Below are 26,207 nucleotides of genomic sequence, written 5' to 3'. Positions count from 1 at the left end.
TGCAGAGCTTTCCTCTCTCCTGCTCCCCAGGCGGTTCGAGCTCCCTTGACTGGCTCAGAGAAACTTCAATTAATCACCCACTCAAAGTGCTGCCATCAGCCCAAGAATAATCACCTCTTGAAACACTCCTGGCTCCAACGTTCAAGAATCTAGGCTTCCACGGCAATACGGACTGAAGTTAGTCATTCAGCACGGCTTCCTCAACGGCAGGAACGAATGTACTACGGGGTTGGGGTGGGGTAGCAGCGAGGAATCTAACCTGCTCGGGTGACCCCCAAAGGAGAGTTCGGGCAGGAGGGTGCAAAGGGACCTAAGGGGGAGGGTGGGGAATAGAAGGGATAGAAAGCTGGCAGGATGGTCTCTCCATTCGCCCCCTCCTCACAAAGACCAGACAAAAGAATTAAGAACTTAAAAACAGCGGCACAAAAAAATTGGGGTCACGCTCCAAGGCTGTCCCCAGCATCAGGCTAAGTTCTTGGAGCGTCAGCCCAGGGGGGGTGAGGAACACTGTCATCTCAAGTCCTGACCTGGGAGGCAGAAGGCCTGGGCTCCTGGCACAGTCATACCACCGATCTGCCCCTTTCCGTGCCTTGGTGTACCCAGCAGCACACTGCAGGCCTGGGCAGAAGGGCCTCAGAGGGCCCTTCGGGGGAAGCAAAGGCCAGCAAAATTCTAGGAGGCCACCCACGCTGCTCCCACGCGGGCCTGAGGCCGCCCTCCCAGACAAACGCACAAATACACACAGACCTGTAAGGGCAGCCCCGCAGGTATGGACAGGCGGGGGGGGGGGGGGCAGAAAACTCGGGAGTGGGGTCAACTCTGCTCTGTCCTACGGGTCTGGGCTGGGGCCGCAGGCCCAGGTGTGTGTCTGCAAAGCGAGTGCAGAGTGGACACAGCTGTGCATTAGGTTTCCTTTCACTGGATGCCTGCTGCAGGTGCGTGTGTGACATCCACGGCCGTGTGTGTCCAAGTTGTAGTGAGCGTGTGCATGAGGCAGGCTGCTGAGTGTGCCACGGGGACGTGTGTGCAAAGCCGTGAACAGCAGAAGTATGACTGCCTTGGGTGAGGCTGGGCAGTTTCCACCCAATCCCACAAACCCTTGTCACTGCCCACCCCCTGCTGCCTGTGTGCTGGGTGCTGGGGCCAGAGAAACCACTGATGCAGGACTACCGCGCCTGAGGCTGGGCCTGGGGCTGGGCTGCTGGCCTAAGCCGAGTCGCAGGAGAAAGACAGCTCTGAGTCCGACCTAGCTCTGAGCAGGCTCCTCAGTGACCTCTCTTGAGCCTCAGTCTCCCCATCTGTCAAAGGAGGAGGAGAACAGTACCCTCCTCAAGGACATGGTCTACGGAGAGCACTTAGCACGGTGCCCGGCCACATAACCGATGCTCCACGCGTGATGAGAAACTTCAGTTCAAATTCCAAGGGCCAACCCAGGCGGCTGCAGGGAGCAGGGGGTGGTCCTGGACAGGAAGTCAGGAGTCTTTGCGTCTGGTTCTGCATTTGCTTCTCATTCACTGTTTGACTCGGGAGCCTTAGTTTTCTCATAAGCAAAATGGGCTGTCAAAATGTGAGGACCCACCTAGTGGGGATGCCTGAGGGCTCTGGGCCCCCTCTGCTGGACTTATTTCCAACCCAGGCGGTGATCTTTCTCAGATGGTCAGGGTGGGAGCTTGGAGGACTCCCGCATTAGGAGTCTAGGGCCCCAGGAGCGGCGGCCACCTCCTTCCCTCCCCATTCCCACAGCTTCTGACCCCAGGGACAAGGCTGAGGAGGATGTTTACAGAGTGTAAGCCTTCACATAGAGAAAGTACTGGGCAGCTGGGGGCTGGAAGCAGCCAGCCTCACAGTGGCGCGGGGAAGATGGGAAGTGATGGGGCCTTGCCCTGTATCAGCCCCTTCCAGCGCTCTGGCTTCAAAAGGGAGGCTGGGGTGGCCTTTGAGAGAATGCAGCAAGGAGGTGAGCATCCTTCCCGAAGGCTCAAGAAGCAGGATGGGCAGTGATGTGGTGTTTCTCAAAATTCAGAGAGCAGGGTCTATAAAGGGTTGAGGGCTTAAGTCAAAGGCTGGGGATGCAGAGGAGGGACTGGCTGAGAGGACTGGGAGCCTAAAGAGAGGTGAGAGAGCTCAGAGATGGGCCCACAATCCCTCAGGCTGGACCTCAGTAAGGAGAAGACCGGAGTCAGCGGTTCCCACTTCCCAGAGGCCACAGCTGCACTGGCAGGAGAGGAAAAATCGGGGCTTGTCTTCTGGGTAATCTCCCACACCTCGGTGCCAGAAAAGGTGCGGGGCCCAGGAGGACCTCGCTGGCAGGTGTGAGGGCGGTGTCGCCTGGGGTGAACAGACCCAGCTCACCCCAATTCCCTCCTTCTGAGCCCTCCTCTTCCAGGCTTTTCTGCCAGGGCCCTCCTACTTGGGCCTGAGCCTCTGGGAAGGGGGTGCTTGCTAACTGTGCACATTGGAACCCCTACGCTTGAGCTGCCTCTGAGCGCCATTGTGGAGTGGGGAAGGGATTTGACCAACAGTGCAGCGGGAGAGCTAGAAGTCCAAGAGCAGGAAGCACTTCCTGGCAAGAACAGCCAAGACCCTACAGTGAGTGACTGAGAAACCCCACACCTGGAGCGCCTCGAGAATGGGAGAGGCCTCCTGTGTGGGCCCCGTCTGCCAGCCCCAATAATAACATCCATCTTTTACACTCAGACCCTTCCAGCTCACCAAGCTCTTTCCCACCTATTACCTTATCCAAGAGGGAGGTCCACAAGGCTGGGGTTTCTAACCACTTTGATGGCCGAGACATCTAAAAGCTCAGAGAGGCCCAGCCATCAACCCAAGATCACACAGCCCACAAGAGGTGGGGCTCCCAACCCCTCACTTCCTTTGATCTCTAAGTCAGATGACCAGTTCCCTGAGAACTCCTAAATGTCTGGATGTTTTCACACCGCATTTCCTTCCTCAGAGCTCCTGAGATGCCTCGTCCCTGGGCTCCCGGGCACAAGTGGTCAGAACAAGCGTGCCCCTGGCCAGGGCATTCCTGGCATCCGGAAAGGGCAGGATGTGGGGCAAAGGTGCCAGCGGATTTAGCTCCTGGAGAGGAAGGAGAGGCCCTTCCAGAGGAGGCGAAGACAGTGGCTAGCCAGGTGACATGAGGCTGGTCCTTCACCTCCAGTGACCCCCATGGAGACCGAGAGGCCAGGCCTCGGGACTAAAGACCCCCACCCCAGAGGGCAACTGGCTTCCCCAGGCCCAGCCATGCCTTGGACAAGTCATCTCCCAAGAGGAGCCCACGGAAGGCACAGCGCTCTCTGCATCTCAGCCTCCTTGGGCACCCCAGGCTGCAATGCAAGCAGTACAACCACCCTTAATTAGCAGTCCCCCTGCTCCTCTCACCTGACCCCACTGTCCCTTGTACTGTCGTCACTCCAGCAGTCCTCTCTGCCGCGAAAAATATTCAGCTTGGACCCTCCCAATGGGCATGGGGGGGGGGGCGTTGAACTACTCCTAACAGCTGACCATGACCCTAAACCTGACCTTATGTCCTGACAAACTCCACTCTGCCCCGGGGCCTAGCCCAGCGGGGGTCTCTGCACAAAGTCAAGGCTACACCCCCACCCCCATCCCCACCCCTGCCCCCAAGCATACTGGCTGAGAGAGTTCTTTTCCTCCACCTTCCCTGTGGCGGGGGGGGGGGGGGGGGGGGGGGGGGGGGGGGGGGGGGGGGGCTCTTTTGCTAGCATTTTCCTCCCCTGCACCTCTGAAATTCTGTGGGCCCAGTCAGGATGGGGCAGAGGCAGGCAGGAAGAAAAAGACAAGTAGAAGAGTGAGGCAGGTGGACAGGCAGATGGACAGGTGGACAGGCAGGCACACAGAGGGACGGAAACAGACAAGCAGAGGGACGGCTGGACAGTCAGGGGGAGAGATGAATAGACGGGCCAACCACACACAGGTGGAAATTCCGGCACAGGGCCAGCCAGACAAGGCAGAAAGACCGTCTGACAGTCAGGTGGGTAGGCAAGGGGACCACCCAGGAGACCCCAAGACCAGAGAGCCCTCTCTGAGAGCAGCAATAAGGAATTAATATCGGTACATTTTCCAGGGACCGGAGGTCTTTCTCGGGCACCTCCGGGCGTCCCAGCGCCAGGCCCGGCCCTTCAACTGATATCTGCGGGGCCTCTCATGTTCCCGGCTGGGCCAGGCCGTCCCCCAAGACTGAGCTCTAAGCTGCCAAAATTCACTCTTTACATCCAAGAGGGGTCAGTGTTTTTGAAAGTTGTAGGAGCTCGGCAAGGGGGAGGAGGGGGCCCGCAGCGTCAGTGTTTCCAAACCTGCCCCTCTCCTCTTTCTTTTTCCCCAGGGTGCCCAGCGCCAGGCCTGGTGCAGCAGCCAGCGAGCTGGGCAAGCTAGCAGGGCCGCCCGCTGCTGCCACTGGGGAGTTGACGGTGGAGGGGAGGCTGGGTGAAGACAGACATACAGCACACACGAGTGTCAGGGCTCAGGTGGCTCACGGGGACCCCCAAACACCTACAATGGGGGGCCAGCCCCAGAATGGAGTGGAGGCCATTCCTGGACAGGGTCATCTCCAAGGGGAGCCCGGGGGGGAAGCCCACTCTGCCAACAAAGTTGGGGAGATGGTGACAGAAAGTGTGTGGGGGCCAATGAGTCCCTTTTGTGTCTGGGGCACAAGGAGACAGGCAGGGAAGAGGAAAGGGGACCCCGCTGTAGTGGCTCCGGAATGCAGAGAGGATGGGGGACCAGAAGCTGGATGTGGGGAGTACCTGGGACAGAGGAGCAGGGGTTGGAGATCAGGGTGAAAATAAAGAGTTGCGGTGGGGAGGTCAGAAGCGAGGTCAAGCGGGGATCAGGACCTGGGGATCAGGGTTAAGGTCAGACCGGGGGATCAGAAATCGGGCTCAGGCTTGGGGGTAGAGAGGAGGGTCGGTCGTGGGAACTTGGGGTGGGGGGGTGCGGGGGGCGGAGTCATGGCGGCCGACCATCCCCGGGGAGCCCCGGGCTCGGGCAGCGGCCGCGCGGGGGTCGACACACGGGGGCGCGGCAAGGGGCGCAGGGTCGCAAACTCACATGAAGACGTGGTAGACGAAGGCCCAGCCGCGGGGTCGCTCCAGCACGTTGTAGACCCAGTTCTGCAGGCGGCGGTAGCGCTTGTGCGCGGCGGAGGAGCGCTGGCCGCAGGCGGAGCCCGAGCCCGAGCCCGGCCCAGGGAGGGGCGCGCCCGGCGGCAGGGGGCTGCCCAGAAGGCCGAGGCGGCGCGGGGAGCCGCCCCCGCCCGCCTCGCCCCGCTCGCTCTGCACCGCGGTGAGCGCCACCAGCTCGGCTCGGGGGGCGTCCCCGGGCGGGGGGGGCCAGGCCGAGGCGGCGCGGGGGGGCCTCGGCCATGGGCGGCGCCGGGCAGAGGGGGGGCCGGGGCCCGGCTAAGGTCCGGGGCGGGCGCGCGCGGGGCGCTCAGCGGCGCATGGCTCGGACCCGGGCCCGGCGGGGCAGCCCGGGGCCGGCGCGGGGCGGCGGGGGCTAGGGGCCGGGCCGGGGAGGCGCGGGGGCCGGGGGCGGGCGCGCGGAGCCTGGGGGCCGCCGGAGCCCGCACTGACCGCCCGCTTCCCCGGCGACTGGGGCGGCTCTTTCCGACTCCAACTCTCTTATTACGCGCTCCATGCCGCTCGCCTTTCCACCTGCCTCAGGCGCGCCGCTCACATGTCATCCTCCCCCGCCCCGCCCCTCCCCCGCCACCCCCGCCCGCCCCGCGGCCGCCTTCCCAAATCGGGAGGGAGCGAGCGGGCGGGCGCGGCGAGGCGGAGGGGGGCGCGCGGAGCGAGCGGCGGGGCCGGGCGCGCCGGCCGCGCGGGCCGCCGAGTCGGTGCCGGGACCCGACCGCGTGGCGGCGGCCCCCGGGGGGCTGTGGCCGCGTGCAAGTGGCGTGCACCGCCGCGAGGGGCTGCCGGGCCCCGAAGGCCGGGCTGGGGTGGGACGCCCGGTGTGTGGCTGCGGAAAGTGGGGCGTGGAGTGTGGAGTTGCGGCCGCGGCCGTGGACGGGGCTCGGCGTCCCGTGGAGTTCGGGTGCGAGTGGATGCAGAAGTGCGTGCTCCGTGTGTGCAGAGCGGGCGGCTGCGGGTGCGCGCGGTGATGGGATGGAGTGCGTGCAGGTGTGGGGCGTGGGCACGATGGGGAGGGGTGTGAAGAGGAGTGTGCACCGTCCAGGCCCCGCTGGGTGTGGCGGTGGAAGCGATGAGGTGTGCCCCGTCGGGTCGTGCCCTTAGTCCGCTGGGCGGCGTGTGTAGAATGTGCCGGTGCCGCGTGTGGCTCGGCGAGCAGCTCCTACCTGAAAGGCCTGCTGTCCCAGCGCTGCCGAGCTGGGTCACAGTGTGTTGCACAGTGGACCCCGGGTGTGTCCGTTCTTCCTCCCACCCCCAGCCCCACGCCCACGTCTGCGCTTCCCTTCTTCGTGTGGGGGAAAGAGCCTCCTGGCTGGCCACCCTGCCCTACGAAGAGTCTCCTCTGATGGAGGGGCCTGCTCCCAGCCAACCCAGCCTGAACCGCTACCTGGCCTCCCTCCCAGGTCAAGGCACGTGGGTGATGGGAGGTGAGCTCTGAACTAGCGCTGCGGGCCGGACAACTTTCTCCCCAGAGGCCCACAGAATCCCACCCTCAAACGGGAGACTCTTTTCCCACGAACTCCCTCTCCAGCTGGAAAGTTCTTGGTGCCTGACCTCCTCTAGCAGTAGGGGGCAGCCCTTTCGTTCCCTTTAGCCCTCTGGGCCCTGCGCGGAGTGGTAATTTGGGTTTCCCGATCCTCCTTCCCTCTTCCCCTGACGGAAGCCTGGGCCCCACCAGCCGCTCCCTCCTCCCGCCCTGCCCCAGGGTGAAGGCTTCCGCAGCAAACTCTTCTCGTTCCTCCGGGAGGATCTCGGGGGACCCAGCGGAGCGGGAGGGGCGGGGCAGGGGGCGGGAAGGCGAGCTCGATTCTCAGCTGTCAGCAAAGGCAGCATTGATCTGCTGAGCGCCTGTGGGGGAGGGAGAGAGGCAGATCTGCAGGCGGCGGGGAGGGGGCTGCCGGGACCTGGGGGGTCCCCGAGCCCAGCTTGGCAGCTGGCCCACACCCGTGCCCGGCTAGTGACCCTTTTCCCTCTGCATAACACGGGATGCCTTCTGGGGTCTGACCTGAATCTTTCCTGCTGTTCCTTGAAGCTGCAGGTGTGCCCAGGGCCAGAGCCTGGTGCCTCTGGGCAGGTTATGCCCCGACCTCGCTGGTAGCTGGTGAAGGTTTCTGGACCCCAGGGCCCAGCTACAGATGCACCGCATCCTTCCTGTCTCCCTGTGGGATGAAGCTAGCACCCCCTAGAGATGCGGCAACGCTTTCCGGTACTCTATGGGACTGTCTGGGCTTCCACAATCAGGGAGGGGTCCTGTAGGGTAGGACTAAGAAGATCTGAGGACTTGAATGGTAGGTGGAAAGAAAAGCAGTTGTTAAAGGATCTGGGTTGTTCCGGAGATCTTTTAGAGGCCGTTCTGTGGCAGAAACGCCACTTGAACCCAGGTTGCCCTTACCAATACCCAGAATATCTGAACCTGGGTCTGTTCTTGGAAATCTGATCTTTAAGCTTAGTGTCACCTCTGGACCCCACGGTTCTCTTCCCATCTGAGATGCTGAACAAGTCGCTTCCTCTCTTTGTGAGGAGCCCTCACTGCCAGGAGAGGGCCCCTCATCACCTTTGCCAACTCCAGCTCCAGACAACCTCCTCACTGGCAGCAGGAAAAGGAAAGAGACCATGGCTGCCAGAGGGATGGAAGTTAGATCTCAGGAAGGACTTTCATAGGACACAGACTTTGCCTGTTTCTCCTGCAGGGGTGTGTGTAACAAACAGAGGGACAGGCCCACTCCTTTTTAAAGTGGAAAGACGTGGACTCTTCTTAAGGGGTGAGGGGAATGGAGAAGATGGTCCTAGGAGGCCATAAGCGGTTTATTTGGGGTGTGTGTGTGTGTGTGTGTGTGTGTGTGTGTGCGCGCGCGCATGCGTGCGCATAAGGACTGGAAGAGGCAGAGGAGAAAGTCCGGTTCTGAGAGGACAGGTGGCCACTTTGAGGGTCACCCGGTGGCCTTCCTGCCCCCATCCGGATTCCCAGGACATGACTGGGAGGATGGACTTTCCTCACCACAGCCTTTAGTGACTAAGACACTTTTCTGAGCAAACAGCTGTCTCAAGCTCTCTCAGTCCGCCTCCCTGCTGCAGGGGTGGGGGGGGGGTGCTGTGGCTTCCCACCCTCCTCCTTCTCTTCCTCTCTCCCACCTGTTCCCTGTACCCCACCCTCAGCAGCTTCTTTCCCACCCCCCAGCCCCTGCACCTCTCCCTGGTAACACTGCCTAACACTACCGGAATGTCTCCACTCTGCCCAGACCCACCTGGGCGGGTCCCTTCCCCACTATGGGCCTCAGTTTTTCCATCTGTACCAGAAGAAGGGGGCAGGACTCCAGGATCTCCTGTAGTTCATCACTGTCACCATCATCCATCAATGGAGCAAGTATTGATTGAGAGGAAGGGTGGGGAGGGAGAGCTCCCATTTGCAGGGCACCAGCTGTGTGCCAGGTCCTGCCCCATCTGAGACAGAGAGCAGCCATTTGCATGTGTGGAAGCTGAGGCTCAGAGAGATACAGGAACGCACTGAAGGATACACAGCCCGTGGGTGACCCCAGAACTGTCTGTGACCTGTCCTCCCTGCTGGCTGGCACCTGCCTACTGTGCACTGGGATCCTGGGACCAGTGCTGTAGGCTGAGGGGAACTGTAGATGGCCTGATCCTTGTTCTCCGTGGCTCACCCCTGCCAGGGGTGGAGGCTCCCGGGTCTGTGAGGGTTCGGGTCTAAAAGTGTCTGGGACCTCTGTCCCGGGGCCAGGCTCAAGCCTGTCATTGACTATAACAGCCCACCGGTGTGATCTCAGGTCAACCAAAGGTGCAGAGTCTTTTCTTGGAGTGGGAAGCGGGGTTTTAAGTCTGTGGTTTTCAGATTTTACTAACAGTGGAATCCTCCTTATAGACAGAATCGTAAAGTAGCACCCCAACATGTAAGAAGTATTCAAGCACAGGTGTTCTGCTTGGGTTGGGGTGAGGGGGGGGGTCGAGGTTCCACCCACCCGACTTCCTCCTCTTCCTTCTCCCCCGGGGTTTTCTTACAGCTCTTAGGGCTGCTAGAGGTCAGACAAGGGAAAAGTCTCCACTGGCAATGTCTCCACAAGGGGACAGGGGCAGGGGGACTCGGAGAGGTGCGGAGAAGTGCAGCCAATGACGCCTGCAGACCCCGTTAATGAGGTCCGGGCTAAATGCTAGGCCTTATCCAGGGTGATCCGCCTGCATTGTCTTATTTCGGCACCCCAACCCAAAACCCTGTGATGCAACGCTGCTTACACCCCCATTTTACAGACAAGAAGACCGAGGGTCAGTGAAGAGACTCACCTAATCTTGCTCTCTACCCCTGTGTTGTAGGGTGTGTGTGTATGTGTAGGTGGGGGGTAGGGATGGAGAAGTTATAGAGCAGAGGGGAGGAAGGGCAAGCTTGGCAAGGGGGACACCAGGGGCCTTGAATGCTAAGCTGGAGGGTCCAGTTTGGCCTGATAGGAAAGAGTCTGGCCACAGCCTTAGCCTGGCCATGCTGCAGAGGCTGGGGCTCCATAGGAGAGGGCTCAGGAGGGGTGGAGTTGGAGGGATCGGCACCCAAGGAGGCCGGCAGTGCCAGGGGCAGAAAGAGCACTGAACTACAGGTCATGGCTGGGCTTCCTGCCTCTACCTCTGGATTAGCTGGTAACCTTGGGCAAGCCACTCCACCTCTACCCCACCTTGCCCAGCTATCAGGAAGACTGAATGCATGGGAGAGGGGGCATGGTGTGAGAAGCTCCTAGTCTTAGCAGCTCTTCTCAATCTGGGAAGGCTTCCTAGGAGCAGGGGCTTGGCGTGCAGGGTGGGGTGCACACGGGGTAATGGCATCACTTGCATCATTCACTCCCAGGGCTCCACTCCACTGTGAGCAGGAGGAAGAAGTATAAAGATCAGGCCTGCTTCTGTTTCGCAGTGAGGCCAGAGAGAACAAGAGACTTAGGCCCCTCGGCAGGTGGGAGGTACCGGAGGGAACAGAGGAGTTTCTATCCCCCCAGATCTCCGTGTGCCCCTGAGCTTTCCCCAGCCCAGCCCACGCAGGCCTTCAGGGCCAGTCAGTTCAGAGACACAGGAAGTAGGGAGGGAACGGTGTTGCTGAGCTCAGCGAAAGTGAACCCCCATTGATCCTCAGGGCTGGAGGGGGGCCCACAAAGAGGAGACACTGAAGGAGAGGGGGTGTGGAGTTGAAAGTCAAAACCATCCCTTCTTTTGTGGCTCCTCCTCTGGCTTCGAGATTCTTCCTCCTTGACCCCCAACCCCTGGAAGACCATGCAGAAGGCTCCACTACTACTGCAGGCGTGCTGGTAGGCTCCGTGTTCTCAGTGAGATCCGCTGGGACTTGTGGACTCGGTTGCAAAGCGAAGAGGAAGGACGTTTCTGAGTTGCTGAGGGTGCATTGGAAGAAAGCTTCCCTGCTCCCCTGGTGGGAGAAGCTTCGATGCAGGCTCAGGGAAGGAGATGATGTTAGCAGAAGGGACTGCAGGCTGAGTAGCAGAGAAGGGGGTCCAGAAAAGGGATAAGACTTGGTGAAGGAGATAGGGGTCCAAGGAGGATAATGGGGGCTCAGAAGGGAGGCTGGGGGCTCAATGACAGGGGTCGAGGCCCAGAGAGTGGGACTTCCAGGTCGAACTTGATTGAACATGTATTAAAGTCCCTCTTCCTTAAAAGATACATACAAGATAAATTCTGGACGACTTATAAAAATATATCCAAACTCAAAAGCAAGAGTGAGAAGTCTCTAAGGGCCAGAAGTGAGAGGGCATTCTGGTGAATAGTAGAGGCTATACCTCTGAGGAGGCATTCAGCAGGACAGAAGGTATAGTTGCAAACCCCACAAGTGGCAGGGGCTGCCATAGGCTCCCTGCCTGATGCTGGGTCTGGGCAAGTGCTGCCTGCCATACACAGGACTAATAGATCTCTGCCTCCTAGCCTCCTGGTCTTGGCTCTGGGCAGAAAAGTCCCAAGCCAAGACACTAATATAAGAACTAGTTTGGGGCTGTGCACATCCACATGGTTTGGGCAAATACAGCTGAGAAATCAGCTCTTTGGGTGGCTTCTATATCTCCAGGTATGGTCAGGAAAATGTGCTGAAAAGAACTATCTCAAGGATAAACTTCACAACATGTAAGAAAAAGTACAGTATCTTGAGAGACATCGCTCTCATGGGAGACTTCATACTTAAAGATCTAGAGATAACGGAGCAATCTGAAAGGAAGTGTAATATAGTTAAAATCCTCAAGAAGATAAAAGAAGGAATAGCATCTATAAAACAAGAACAGAAAGATGTCAAACCATGTAGCAGATATGAACAGAACTATCTAGAAATTTTAGAAATGAAAACTAAAGTCACTGACATTAAAAAAAAAAGTCAATACGTGGGTTAGTAGAGTGAATGCAGCTGAAGAGAGAATTAGTGAATTAGAAACTAGAACCAAGGAAATCCTCCAGAACAAAGCACAGTACGATAAGGAGATTAAAAACATGCAAGAGGCATTGAAGATTGAAGAAGAAACCCCAGCATGTTTTATCTCCGGAAAAAGATACTGGAAAGAGTGACTAAGATCTTTCCAGAAATAAGACATGAATTTCTAGATCGAAAAGACTCAGACTGCCTAGTAAGATATCTTTAAAAACAAAACAAAACGACATCTAGACACCTTTTAGCTAAAGTGTAGAATATCAAGAATAAAAAGGAAATTCTAAAAGCCACCAGAGAGAAAAGATAGCTTATCTACAAAGGTCCAATAATTGAACTGACAGTAAGCGTCTCATCAGCAACAACAGATGCCAAAAGACAATGGAATAGTATCTTCAGAGTGCTGAGCGCAAATAATTGTGAAGTTAGAATGCCATCCGTCGCCAAACAAAGGGCAAAATAAAGACATTTGACACATGCGAGATCTTAGAAAGCTTCTGTCTCAGAATTTCACTTGAAAGAGAGAGGCACAGGGGCTTGGGGGAGAGTTGGGGAGCTGGAGAGGTGAGGGGGCTCCAGGCTGCCGAGGGGGGCTGGCTACTTTGGACTGCTCCTCAGCACCAGCCAGAGGAACCCAGCCCACCCTGTCCTCAACTGGGACCCATCTTATGTTCTCCCCTCCCGGGCACCAGCCTTGCTGCTTCTCCCATCCCCTCTTCCAAACCCAAGCTAGGGAGTAACACCACCGGCCCAGCTCAGGGAGCTTGGGGAGGCCACATCCAAGTTGCTCCTGTGACCAGGCACTTGACCTCCCCTCTAGGGTCCTCTCCTCCTGGGAGGTCAGATGCCCCCGTACAGAGGCCTTACAGACGCTGGAGTCGTGGGACAAAAGCTAGGTCCCTACCAGGGGAGGGGAGTGCGGGAGCTCTTATTCTCTAGCGGAGAAGAATCCTGAACAGAGGGGGGCGCCTGGGTGGCGCAGTTGGTTAAGCGTCCGACTTCAGCCAGGTCACGATCTCGCGGTCCGTGAGTTCGAGCCCCGCGTCAGGCTCTGGGTTGATGGCTCAGAGCCTGGAGCCTGTTTCCGATTCTGTGTCTCCCTCTCTCTCTGCCCCTCCCCCGTTCATGCTCTGTCTCTCTCTGTCCCAAAAATAAATAAACGTTGAAAGAATCCTGAACAGAGGGGAGGAGACCAATGGGGCTGAGCCCGGCTGGGACGGGAGGCTTCTTGAAGCATCTGGCTCCACTCGACCAGCTGGTGACCTCAGGTAATTTCTCAACCTCTTTGAACCCCCACTTCTCACTTATAAAACGAGAATACCTACCTTATGAGGATGTAAAGATGAAATGAGATCATCTATTAGGCATCAAGCTTAAATATATTTTCCTACACAGAAATTTCTCTAAAGAATAATCTCTATCTACTATCCCTGCCTCGCACAGTATCAGAGCTCAATAAAACAAACAAAAATTGTTAACAAGGGAAAAGCAATAGCAAGAGACGAGCGGAGGTGGGAATGAGTGGGGGTGTGGAGGCCCTGTTTTCAGGGAAGGGTTTATGTTCATTCACTCTTCATCAGTCACTCGTATCCTCTTGGTCCCAGGCCCTGTGCTGGGCTCTGGAGGTGCAGAGAGGACTCTGAACTGGAGGAGGACCATCTGTAAGGAAGACAGCCAAATCCAGAAACTTCTAAGAGTGATAGGGGATTTCTGCTTCTCTCTCTCTCTCTCTCTCTCATTCCCATCCACTCTCCCCCCTTTCCCCCAACCCAATGTAAGCTCCACGATAACACAATCTCATCTGGCTAATTTTCAGCTGTTTTTACAATGTCCAAAACAATTTCGGACACACAGAAAGTGCCAAGGAAATATTTGCTGAATGACTGTGAATACGAGCGCAAACAGGAGAGGCTGTAGACACTGCTGTGGGAGCATGGAAGAGGTCTTTGCAGACTCTGCCCCAGGAGTTAGAAGTTTCTCAGCAAGCGCCATTTAAATTGGGCCTTGATGGATGTCTAGGACATCAGTAAGTGGAAGAGGAAGTAAAAAAAAAACATTCCAGGCATTGGGCCAGTACATTCTGAAAACATGGAGGTGAGGTCAGGGACCAGTGGGTAACCGAGTGCATAGAGTGGAGAGAGGAGAGTGGAAAGACACAAAACTAGGGAGATAAGAAGGGCCTCGAATGAACTTGGGTTGCCAGAAAGTCTTATTAAAATCTGAGAACGGGGGTAACTGGCTGGCTCGGTCAGTAGAGCATGTGACGCTTCATCTTGGGGTCATGAGTTCGAGCCCCAGGCTGGGTATAAAGATTACTTTAAAAAATAAATAAAACCTGAGAACCTACCCTGATGTAATGCTTGGGACAGTGTTTGCAGCCCTCAGTTGCCCTAGAGATGCCCCTGCCTTCAAAAGTTAAGGGTCTTACCAGGGATGGGGTTAAGAACTTAGGACCCACTGAAAAAGGGGACAGTCCTACCCCCTTGTAGTTCCTAGAACAGCCTCAAGTCAGGATAAAGGTGGGTGAGACACGGCACCATCCTGAGGCTTGGGGAAGTGCTGCCTGCTGCCCCCTTGTGGCCTCAGCAGAACTGAACAGCAAGGAGGCTGGCCAGGTGGCCTTCAAAACCCCAGGGGCCTCCAGTCTCCAGCACCAGTCTGAGACAGCCATCCCAACCACCAGCTGTCCACACACCAGATCCGATTGCTTTATTTACTCCGCGTATACCCAAGACTGGACCAATGGCTTGGGGAGGCAGAACAAAAGGAGACTGTTCACATTTGGTAAAGTCTTGTTCTTACGTGCACCCCACCACCTTTGGCCGGAAAGCCACTATGCACACACACGGGTCAGGATACCACCGTTTTGGCTTCAGCTCCACCCCTATTCACGGAGTGACCTTGGGCAAGTCACTGCACCTTGCTAGGCCTCCCATGTCTCCATCTGTAACACAGGCATCATGATCCCTCTTCCTGTCTCCCCTGCAGGGTCACCGTGAAGATCATCGGATGCTGCAAGTGCTAGGAAAAATGTTGAAAGCGTGCTCCGGATGTAAGGGGATCGTGCTGGGGATTAGACAGGGGCTCTCTTGGGCTGCACTAAAGTGTTTGTTTACACCCAGATGGGCCTTGCTGGCGGGGAAATTTAAAGGGAACGTGCTCAGTAAGGAAGCTGCTTGCCAATCACAACTGATCCAAACATCTCCAAAATAAGAATGGAAGTCCATGGGAAACGGGGACCCCCCGGCTGGTGTGAAAATCCAACTACTTGGGTTTTCGAGAATGAGTTGAAGAGCAGCAAGGTGGGACAGCGCTGTGGCCTCAACATGGGAGGTTGGTGAGGAAACAAAATCACTGGGCTGCTGCTGTTCCTCTGAGGCTGGCGTTCCTTGAGCCTGCATCTCTCCGCGTGGGGCTGGGTGAGACTGGGTACAGGGCAGTGGGAAAAGCCAGATGATCCCCTTCAGAGAAGAGTCCAGAACTAGAACGAAGATAACTGTAGGGGGGGGGGGGCGCTAAACTTGGGAGTCAGGAAGAAGCCTGGGGGGGCTGCCCCTGACTCATGGGGGCGGAACTACCGACTTCTTGTGATAGTTATCACCTGCTTCACCTACCAAGAGGTCACCGGAGGGGAACCATGTATCCAAAACCTTACAACTGAGAAAATCTTTGCTTTTGAAAGACAATGTTACTCTTCTTCCCTTTATAGTATGAATCCGTTACCTGGTCTCATCTTTTTGCCTCGGTGGCCAGGGAGCCCAGGGCCAAATGTGAAATTGAATTCAAACAGCTACGTAGGTCTTTCTGGCCAGAATGTTTGTGTTCACGTTTACAATCTGGATTTCCCACTCAATGATATTCTTCTTAATCCTAATTTGTCATATTTTATTATGTCTTTGTGTATGTTTTCTACACAAGCCATCTTAATTTTTCTTGTGGAATACCGCAAGGTACACTTAGGTAAATGATCGAAAATGAAATCGATGACAGATGCCCAAGTACTTACCATGGTTAACAGCGAGGGACATTTGGTGTGAGAGTTACCAGGGTATCAGGGTCAGACTTGCCATCACCTCATATCAAAGCCCCTTCCCTGTCCCCATTTCACTCCTTAGGATAGTCCAAAGAGAAGGGAGTTGCCCACGGTTTTATGGCATATTACCATCAGAGAAGAAATTAATACCTCCTTCCTCCTCGTACTCCATTCCCTGCTCTCCCCACAACAGCAGGCCTCGCTCAGGTTGTAAGGATGGTACGGTGAGGGTTAGGAAAAGAGGCCCACCGCTGGCCTCTGTGGCCAACAAAAGCCAGTGAAGAAGTGGAATGCTCTATTCTTCCTGCTTCGATTATCAGGAAGCACACCCTGGCTGTAGAACCCTCTGATCTGCTGGCTAACAAGAGGCTTGGGCTGCCCTCCGTGGCAGATGCCATGCCTCTGGTAATGGGCACGGCTGTAGCCGGCAGCTCAGAATGGCAGCCTGTGCCAAGGCAGAAGTGGAGGGACTGATCCGGGTCCTTGGTTTGAAGGACAGAGACAGTTTCTTCCACGAGAGATGCTCTCTTGACGCTCAACCAGCAGGACACCGCTGCATCTGGCCCACATGTGGTAGTCTAGGAGGGAAGGCAGGCGGGCGTCTCCAAGCAGCAAACAGATTCTGATCTAGTTCATTTGCAAAATCAGCGGAAGACCTCCATTTGAATCAGATATGCAGCATTAGCTCCCTTAGCTTTGGACGCCCGCTCTTCACAAGGGTCCCGCTCCTTCACAGACACGCAACCTGAGGGCAAACAAACCTAATTTCCAAGCCTTCCCAAGAAAAGTGGCCCCATGAATGCCCCAGACACAGAAACCCAGACTCTAAATTATCTAAAATGAGATTTATTGCATTTCATGCAGTTTGAAGTCCATGCAGCAAAGGAGACTAGCACAATTTTTAATGCATTTTAAAGATAAAAAATGGGGGGTGGAGGTGGGCAAATGCACAAAGTTCTAGTCTCCTTGGGTCCCTGGGAGAGAAGGGTTTGGAAATGAAACCATCCACTCTCCATGGCAAATGAGTTCACCTCTTAAACGCAAGGAATGTTTCCACGGCCTCTGGGTGCAAACACACAAAGCTCTGGGACGAGCACAGGGTCACGAGGAAGAGGACCACTAGTGAGAAAGAAGCTACGTGGTCACCTAATTCAATCTGCGGGCAGAACAAGGTGGCAAATCCTAGGGCCGCAGCTGCTCCGAGACTCAGGAGATAACATACCCCCCTGAGGAGATGTGCTCCTGGAAAGAAGTGGCGGTAAGAATAAAAAAAAAAAAGGAAAACAAAAGAAATATTTCTTCAACCACACTCTTCAAGAAAATGCCATAAATATGTTATTTAATATTCATTTCATAGCATTGGACACACAGCTCAACATACTGAAATATTGATTCCTCGGAGAAAAAATGGAGAAAAAGGAAATAAAAAATATTGCATCTTTCTGTTGGAGAATCTCGGCCTCCAGCGTGGGGCGCAGTGCACCAGTGTCCTAGCCTGTAGGAGGCGCGGAGGTCGGCCGGGTCCTCTGGGGAGGGAGGCTGTACCCATCGCCCGGAGCTGTATGGCAAAAATTGTGTTGGGCGTCCGTGGCCTTGCCAGCTCAGGCCCTCAGTCGCCGGTCACCTGGGGGGCCTGCCCGTCGGAGGGCTGGTTGGCTGACTGGATGAACATGGGCTGGGCGAGGTCCTGGCCGGCGGGCATGGTGACTTGCTGGATCTGGTAGAGCTGCTGCGAGGGGTGGAGAGGAGAGAGTGAGGTCACCCCCGGGAGAGGGGCATGCAGCTCCCTATGGGCCTCGAGTTGGCTGGGGGCCCCGGACACCTCGACCACCACCCACTGTAAGGCGTCGGAGGGAGGAGGGGGAGTGGGGCTCTGCGGGGGCTGGGCGCAGCAGACACAGGAGGCTCCGGCCCGGTGTGAGGGGGTGTGTGTGGTGGGCGGGGAAGAGGTGCAGGGAGTTGCATTTCCCGTGGCTTTCACTTCTCTGGGCTCTGCCTCTCCCGTTAGCTCAGAGCCTCGGGCTGGCTGCACGCTGTTCCTCTGTGACAAACACAAGCAATTCGATCCACTGTACCAGCAGCTTGGAAGTCAGCATTTCCCCAACTCTTGGTAATCCTCACTAGCAGGGGCAGTAGGATTACCCCCTCTCCTCCTCCTTTCCTCCGAGTACCTGGCTCAGGCCGAGGCTACAGTGAACCTGCGTTTCCTACATGGGCCCTGCTGAGGAGGTGGCCTGGGTTTAAACGCTTACTAAGCCAAGACCCGTGAGGCGTGGAGAAGCAGCTCAGGTAGCCACTGTGGAAAGACACGGCCAACTGGACACTTGACTTCTCAAGCATTCCCCCCTCAAAAAGCCCACAGGCGAAGACCCCGCCCGCCCCCCACCCCGTGCCACAAGAGCCCTGGCATGTGAGCCTAGTGTGTGGTGCAGGCAGGGGCCAGACGTGGGTCCTGATGCCGGCTCCTCTCCCTTCTGGGCAGCAGAGAACACAGGCGTGGGGGGGTGGGGGGGTGGTCATCCTACCATGTACTCGGGGGTCTCTGGGACTGTTAGTGTGAGGGAAAAGACAGAGGGAAAGGGTGACTCCTTCCTCACATGAGTTCAGAATTAACTGAATTCCAGGCACCAAGAGAGCTTGAGAAGTCACATGTTCGCTGCATTTCAACTAACCCATGCTATTAAAAAGCGGCATAGCTTAGAAAAAACTAGTCCTAAAGAAGGAAACAGGAGACCCGCATTCTAGTCCTGGTTCTGCAATCAAGAGCTGCGTGAGCACAGACAAGACACTTCTCATCTCTAGGACTCGGCTGACTCATCTGTAAAATGGGGATTGGGACTATACAATGTCTGAGATTATTTTCAGCTCCCACAAATCTAAATCTAAAGGATTTGTACTCCAAATTCAAGACTGAACCCGCTTTAACAATTTCTGTCCACTCATTAACGGAAAATAGGACAGTTGCCGTAACCATCCAAACCCACAGATCTCACACCCGCTACCCCCCCACAGCCTCTCCCCCATGGCCCCTCCCCCAGCTGGGTGTCCTACCTGTCCGTCCGTGAACTGGCTGAACTGCTGCTGTCCTTGCTGCACCTCTGTCTGCGTGATCTGCAGGAATCAAGATGGCAGAGTAAGGTCAGCTGCAGGGTCTGGCCCACTCCTCCGGCAGCCCACAACCAGGAGAGGGTTGTGAAGACTGCGTGAGACAATGCACATCAAGTGCCCGGAATGAGGCCTGGCACAGAGCAGGTGCTTAATGAGTAGCAGGAGAGCAAGGGTCCTTCCCCATCCCAACTACTGATGGCTACTCCGAGCCGAGGGCCACAGAGGGGACCACAGAGAACCCCAGAACGTGTAACATACACAACTTCCATAACCCTCTCTCTTAATGTCCACCTGCTTCCCACCTGCTTTTCATTGCAAGCTCCTAGGTGCTAACATGACAAGGCCTAACATTTACGGCTTAGGCAGAAACCCCGGGAGACCTTCAGCCAGTGAATGCAGACTGCAAAACGCGGGGCAAAGGGGTGAGTGGTCTGTTTCATTCTTGGAAGGTGGGCTCCAAACCAAACCCGTATCACCTAGATTATCTGCCTGGAATATGAAACACCCTGGCGGGGAGGTGGCCTTGGCCCTGGAAGCCCTTGTGGCACACCTATGAAGTACTTTTTCCGAGACAGGCCACGTGAAGTCGTCTGGGCCAAGCGGGGGGGGGGGGGGGGGAGGGTGGAGGCGGGTGGAGCAAGGAAAACATGTATCACATGTACTTACAATCTTACGTGGGGATTTTAAGTACATTTGAAAAGAAACGTGCTGGCTGACGTGCAGAACCGCATCATATAGTGCGAGCTGCGGACGCAGCCTGGTAGACTAGTAAGAAGACGAAAGCAGGCTTATGTGCATATGTGCACCTCTGCAACATCTGACTAGGAATGTCCTCTGTGTACCATCTCCTGGAACCCTCACAGCCAACCTGCAAGGTACAGACTACCCTCTCGAGGGTCCTCACAACAGCCAAAAACACCCTGTCAGGCCTACCCGTAAGGCCGTCAGGAGTAAGGAGGGGACAGGCGTGATAGGGCTTCATGACGGTTTCCTACTGTTGTCCCTTACTGGGGGTCCTTCCCCTCCCACCAGTCTACCAGTCTCTAAGTGGCTATCTTTACAGCCTCCAGTGCAAAGTTAAGTATTCAAGAAATGTCTACAGAATAAATGAATGACCCTGAGACAAATGGCAAATATCTTCATAGATGAGAAGGTCAACTGTGCCCTGTGGCCAGCAGGACTGCTCTTCACACGAGCTGAGAAAATTTCATTTACCTTTAAATGCCATTTACACGTTATTCACTCAGCAGTCATTCAACAAACACGTACTACTACATGCCGGGCCGTCACAGTCACAACCTGTTGTAATGTAGTTGTTGTAATGGTGCCCTCTTCTTGCTTCTTCCCCCTCCTGTCTGACAACCCGACTCTCCCCACTCACTGGCTTTGGTTTCTGGCCCCCAAACTGGCCTCTGAGGAACTGAAACCTCTTCTTTCTCATTTCCTCCCATCCCCTCGCCATGAAAAGTTTTTGGATCCCAGGTTAAAATCTTACAAGACTTTTTGTTTTTTGTGTTTTAAAAAGAGGGGTACCTAAGGGTGTGACCTGACCGGTTTGGAGATGTGACTCCATGCCAGTCAGCCCCAAAGGAATTAGGGAAAAGGCCAAGCCCTTATGTGAGCCAAGGCATGGGTTTAGAACAGGCCCTTTAATGATCCCAGAGACTATATGGAACTCAGAAGCCTTGCTTTTGGCTCATTCCTTATATTTTCCCAAATGAGATCTTTGGAGACCTGCTCTACAAACTCAGCTCTGTCACCACTGTCAATAGATACATCACCAGAAATGCAACTGGGCCAGACGGGTCCAGCTCTTAAACGATCGCTGCTTTTTTTGGGTCTGAGGCAAAAGAATCCATTAACAATGCCTCCCCCTGACCAGCATCCCCCATCCAGTGCAAATGATGCCCATACTCCCCAACCCCCAATCCTCAAGCCCAGGGAGGCTGTCCCCTCAGCACCTGTGGCTCACAGTCCTCCGTCTCTTAGGGCACGAGAGGAGACGAAGCGGACAGTCTCTGGCTGGGCGTGCATGGGGAAGTAAAATCCAGGCTAACTTTCCAAAGGGCACAGCGGCTGCCAGAACACAACAGCTATTTAGGTTCAAAGATGGAAACTCAGGCTGACGAGGAGGCAGTCTGTCAAAGTGCTTCCTCTGGTCAGACATGTACACACATACATCAGGCTTTCTTCACAAGCGTCCTTGAGATTTCCCCTCCTTTGCATTTCTTTGTCCCTCGAGAACAAGATGGTAAGAGACATGCTTTGAATCCAGTCCTCCACTAAACCCCGTCTGTCCTTTGGGGTGAAGAGATGTGAAGGGTGTGGAGGTGTCACCCTTGCTGAAGGGTGAGGTGGCAAGAGAGCGATTGCTGAGCCCTCCTTTCCAGCCAGAAGCCAGCTCGGGCCGGTCCCCTACCCAAGCCCTGCACCTTTGGGGCACATACCTGTGGAGCGCTGGTGGCAAGTGTCTGGATCTGTCCCTGCACGACTTGGGTGCCTGATACAGGCTGGGCTAAGCGAATGTACTGTAGCTGGCCGGCATTCAGCTGCACCTAGGGTGGGGCAGACAGACAGACGCAGGGGACTGAGTGTGGTCTCACCAGGCAAGCTTCCCCTGCGGTGACCGTCCCCTGCCCCCCAAGCTCTCCAAAGAAGCTGACTCTGAAAAGCTCCTCTTCAACAGAGGTCAATACAGGCAAAACCAGAACATCCCCACCCCACAAGTCACAAAACACAACAGAGGATATGTTCCCTGAATGGACTGTGGAGAAAATTCCCAGAGGATCTGGCCACATATGTGACGAAGAGCATGGCTGCACCCTCAACATTCACGGACTCTTAGCTGTTTGCTTAGTTTATCTTAGGATTTTATCCCAAAGACTGTGAGACATGATCGGAATGCTCTGTCCCTAAAGTGTGGGCCTTTCCCCCCTCTACCTCCACACCCCGCCACCCTATTTCCCGGGATGGCTGATCCAATACTCACAAGAGCTCCAGCATCTGCCAGGAGCCCACGGCAGATGGCCGTCACTCCGTGCCCTAGCCCCAGTCCTGCCCAACCCCATGCTGCACATCTCGGAAGAAAAAGCTGGCCTGCTTCACTATCTCTGTCCCCAAGAGCCAGGACCAATGGGGGTCTGTGGGACTTTTAGGATCTTTGGTGTTCAGCACTAGCTTCTAGCCAAACTCCTCCCAAGGGGAAACTGAATCAATAAACCTTTCAGAGAAAACCCCATCACGGGAAACCAAAGCTACAAAAAGGCCTTTAGAGTCCCTCATGCTTAAGATTAAGTCTCAGATAATACAATAATACCACATGCTGCATTTAATTGTGCGCTAAAAGCCTTAACTCAGGCTCTTAACGCTCCAGTGTACCATGGAAGTCTCTGTGCCTCGAGCGGGAACGGAGAGACCAAGGCGGCTGCACCGAGAGGAGCCATGGCTCAGCAGAAGAGAGTCAGCAGAGCACTGCAGACATCCACACTCGAGATCTGGGCGATGAAAGAGGTACCAGGAGGACAGACTGGTCTCTCTCTATCTGAGGGCCCAGACACCACCCTCCCTGGCTGCCCAGCCTGCCTTTGTTGCAAGGGTGAACTTCTTGACGTGAACAGGTAAGTCATGCCTCCTTGTCCCGGAGTGAGTTCTCCCCTTGCCTTCAAGAGCCAGCTCCCTGGCAGGGAACTTTACCTCCATGAGGACAGTGCTGGTAAATGCAACTGCCCGTGTGCATGCAGTCACACTGCTTCTCTGCAACTGTGGTCTCAAAGGGGATGTGACCCGCCAAGAAAAGACTAACACTTGGTAGTCAGTGTAGACCTTGGAAGTTCTTGGTAGACCATTCCAGAATTGTCCACTTAGGAAAACGGAGGGATAGAAAGTCTAAACCCGTTAAGAACCGGGTTCACAGGAGACAGGGCAAGATATTGCGACCTGCGGTCTTTTCTTTCCGAGAACACGTCAAGAAGAGCTGCTGGGAAGTTGTGATGCCAGGCCCAGACCGCCCCCCTTAAATCCCGTAATGTGGCTTCCAGGCAACAACACTAAGTTGCTTGCGGGGCTGAAGGCAGCTGTGTGGAGGCTCGGGAAGCCTCATCTGCCGACACTGATGGTGGCTGGTCCCAGGAGTCCCCGAACTCCAGACCAGGAACCAGGATGAAAGACTAAAGCCTTGTCTCAAGAACAGGGAAAGTATACTGACAGCCACAGAGATTTTACACCTCTCAGCTGGGAAGAGCTCTTTGCAGAAACAGATGTGACTGAAAAATTGTGAGCCAGAGAGTTTCCAAGCAGTTCTTAGAAGCAAGAAGCTCCTCTTTTAGGCTTAGGTTTAGACATCTAATGATGCTCTGCCCTCAGTGCTCTGCCACAAGGACAGGTCTGGGGCGCCTGGCAGCTTTTTGATGTTAACTACAGGATAAATAAGCCAACTCCTCGGGCTTTCAAAAGAGAAGCAAAGTTTCCTTCCTGAAGGTCCCCTCTATTGGGGTGAGCACTCTTGAGTTCAAAAATGCAGACTCCTACAGAAGGTATCTGAAAATAATGAATTTGCAACAAATACGTGCTAAAGCTCTGTACCCCAGAGGGTTAAAAAGACTTGAGTTAAAGTTACTATAAAGTGGGAACTCTTCTCTGCTTAAGTAAATTTGTTCTGATGCCTTCACATGTAAAACAGAGGACCATTCAAGAGAGAGGTCTTGGTTAGTGCCTGACACAATGAGGCAAGGCACCTGAAACTGATGGGTCTGTATGTGGGGGGGTGGGGGGGGGGGTGGAGGGGGAAGGGGGAAGGGGGAGGGAGAGAGGGAGGGAGGGAGGGAGAAGGAGCAAGCTCTAGCAGAGGGAGAGTGCGCCAAAAGCGCAAGAAAGGGAGGGAGGGAGAGGAGACAGAAAGACAGGTACAGAGACTCACACACTCCACTTTCCTAAGCTTTCTCTTGGTCTATCTGCTAACTTAGTAAGAACAGTTACAAAAACAGAGCTTTCTGCAAAGAGGAAGTGATTAGCCAAGTCCAAATGACTTTCTATATCTGCCTCCGTGTCATTTACAACAGGCAGACCAAGGGGCAGAAACAGAAGGACTGCTCCGTGTCACTCACTTTCCACGTTTTCGGGTGGCAAAATGACCAGTGTATAGGTGGCAAGTGTTAAGATAGGACATTTCTTACAAAAGAGCAAGTACAAGTAAAAAAGCCAACAAATCTAAGAAATGAAATCCCTCAAGGCACACAGGAAGCAGCAGTCCACAGTGAAGGAATGGGTAAGTTAAATGAAAGCCAAAAATACACTTTGCTGCAGGCTCCACTGGGAACTGACTCATGAATATGCAACAAGTGTTATTTATGGCCTTCCCCGTACACCTCCCTCTTATTCTCTGCTAATCAAAAGACAGGACTGCCTCCCAGGGCCGTCAGGTCCTGGCATGGAACAGTGGTTACCAGCATCCTCTGCGTAGGTGGAGTGCGGGGACGTGGAGAGGCGCTGCCCCACGGTGGCAAACCTGAAGTGGATTAGAGGAAAGCAGGCAGTATACAGGGAAGCAAGTTGTGGTCTGGGTGAACAGGGACATAGGTTTAAAAAAACACGTGTATATCTACACATATGGGTATACGAGATCCTCTGTGTGTAAGATCTGGAAGCACTCCCGCCCCCACACGAGCACAGCGCCTTGCGGCTGCAAGGCAGAACGGGCCTTACCGGGATCTGCTGGATCTCTCCTGTGTTTGTGATGATCTGCTGCATCACCTGCATGGTCTGTCCGGTGCTGCTCTGGGCCTGCTGGGCTTGACCCTGTGGCTGAGCCTGGACAATCTGCACCTGCTGACCTTCTCCAACCTGCATGGTCACAGGTGTGGTCTAGAGAGGAGTTATGAGAAAAGAGGATTCAGCTCGAGATTAGAGCCACTGCGCTTACCAAGGGGTTAATAACGACCAATTAACTGGGAGCAAACCCCCTCCATGGACACCCAAACTCACCTTAACACTATTTAGCAATACTCAGTGTACAGGGGGCACTGCTAAAGTTACTCTCCAAGACAAAGGATGGGAGAAAGCCACGCAGATGTTTAGGCTCATGATACAGAATATTTGCCCAAGCCCCAAACACCTCTATGCTTCAAATACTGCAATCTTTCAGAGCTCTTGCAACGAAAGAAAGGCACATCCAATACAAAAGAATCAAAAGCAACCGTGACAGTTCATTTGAGAAATGGCCAAAGTCAGGTCTGGAGCAGGTGAATTTGGAGAGCAAACTGAATGGAAAGCGGGGTCAGTACGAATTTACTGGGTTCAGGATCCTGGAGTCCATTCCAGGCATGCAAGACACTGGGAGGAAACTAAGGCGCACGCTGGCTGCACTCAAGCAGCAGAGCAGCGCCAGCCCACACCGGCCAGCTGGCTGCTCTGGATCCAGCACGGCTTCCCACGGGAGAGGCAAACGCCACTAAGATGTGGATGTTAACTGAGGCCACCCCTAAGTAACAGAATTTAATAAAGCGAGGATTTTATCTTTCCAGAAACAAGAATCTCAGATGTAAGAAAATTCTGTCTACCACACACGACCTGGCAGGTTCCGTGTCTCTCACACAAACTTAGTGGGTTGTAGTCCTACGAAACTTACTCCTTTGAGAGACGGTAGACGTGAACTGTCAAAAGGGTTGGTCGGTCACTTGTTCAAAATTTTAAAACTTTAGCCCCAGATGTGACCTTTGCAGATTACCTAGAGCAGTGGGCCCAGCACTCGGTTCATGTGGTGGGGGTGGGGTGGTAGTGGCACATGGCAATGGAGGGGTTAGGGGGTGGCGGTCATGGGAGTGGCAGGAGGGTGGAATCTTTTAAACTACTCTCACACCCCCAATGCCCCAATTTGGGTATGGTCCCGTCCCACTCTGAATTAAGAATTACCTCAGTAAGACGACTCTGGGAATCTCAGTGAATCTGGGCTTCTACTGATGTTGTTATTCTGATGCTCTCAGACTTTGCCTGCATACGTATACTATGCATCTAGTTACAGGAGAAGGGGATGTGTCCCAGGAACTATAGAGGAGATGCAGGGGATTACTAAGGAAGGAGAAATTACTATGAACTGGACACAGCAGGTAAAGAGGACAGAGGGATCTCTGTAAAAATACATGCGGTAGGCCAGGACAACAGGAAACACCTCCTGTTCTCTCACACCACGATTTTCAACTCAGCCTATTCTATTCCAACCTCCAGGAATAGAAGTTTCCAATTTTATGACAGAACGCACAGGATTCACTTTACCAAAATATGCTCTCCTTCCAACTTTAATATGTGTTCTGTCCCGCAAAGGTTATCTGAACTCAACCTGAAATAATCATTACTACAGGCCTAAGCAGGGGTGATACAGCACAAGGCCACCCTGAACCAGCAGGACAGAGAACCACAGCTAGAAGACACAGAGAGAGGCCAACTTCCCCATCCCCACAAGCCTCACCAGCTCCAAGCTGAGAAGTCTGGGGTGGCAAAGAGAATAGAT

At 54.8% G+C, this 26,207-nt stretch overlaps 2 protein-coding genes across 5 annotated transcripts in view; both read right to left on the bottom strand.

Annotated features, from left to right (window-relative positions):
- The window catches only part of KCNQ4 (potassium voltage-gated channel subfamily Q member 4), a 53,329-nt gene extending 47,940 nt beyond the window's left edge, over positions 1-5,389 (bottom strand). Inside the window, 2 exon segments of the mRNA XM_043574570.1 lie at positions 5,074-5,351; positions 5,353-5,389. Of these exon segments, the coding sequence (XP_043430505.1) occupies positions 5,074-5,351; positions 5,353-5,388 (314 nt within the window). The 5' untranslated portion in view covers position 5,389.
- Positions 5,390-16,428: 11,039 nt separating this feature from the next.
- NFYC (nuclear transcription factor Y subunit gamma) overlaps positions 16,429-26,207 on the bottom strand; it is a 66,653-nt gene continuing 56,874 nt past the window's right edge. For 2 of the 4 annotated variants that reach the window (XM_043574568.1, XM_043574567.1), the window contains exons 7-10: positions 24,407-24,565; positions 21,154-21,261; positions 18,650-18,709; positions 16,429-17,327 (exon numbers count right to left, since the gene is read on the bottom strand). In XM_043574568.1, the coding sequence (XP_043430503.1) occupies positions 17,208-17,327; positions 18,650-18,709; positions 21,154-21,261; positions 24,407-24,565 (447 nt within the window). In that variant the 3' untranslated portion in view covers positions 16,429-17,207. Of the gene's footprint in view, positions 17,640-18,649; positions 18,710-21,153; positions 21,262-24,406; positions 24,566-26,207 lie in introns of all 4 variants that reach the window. The other 2 variants (XM_043574566.1, XM_043574565.1) reach the window with 1 other exon arrangement.

The sequence above is a fragment of the Prionailurus bengalensis genome, chromosome C1, assembly GCF_016509475.1.
Source record: "Prionailurus bengalensis isolate Pbe53 chromosome C1, Fcat_Pben_1.1_paternal_pri, whole genome shotgun sequence".
Taxonomy (NCBI): Eukaryota; Metazoa; Chordata; class Mammalia; order Carnivora; family Felidae; genus Prionailurus; species Prionailurus bengalensis.
This window is presented reverse-complemented; position numbering and strand designations above follow the sequence as displayed.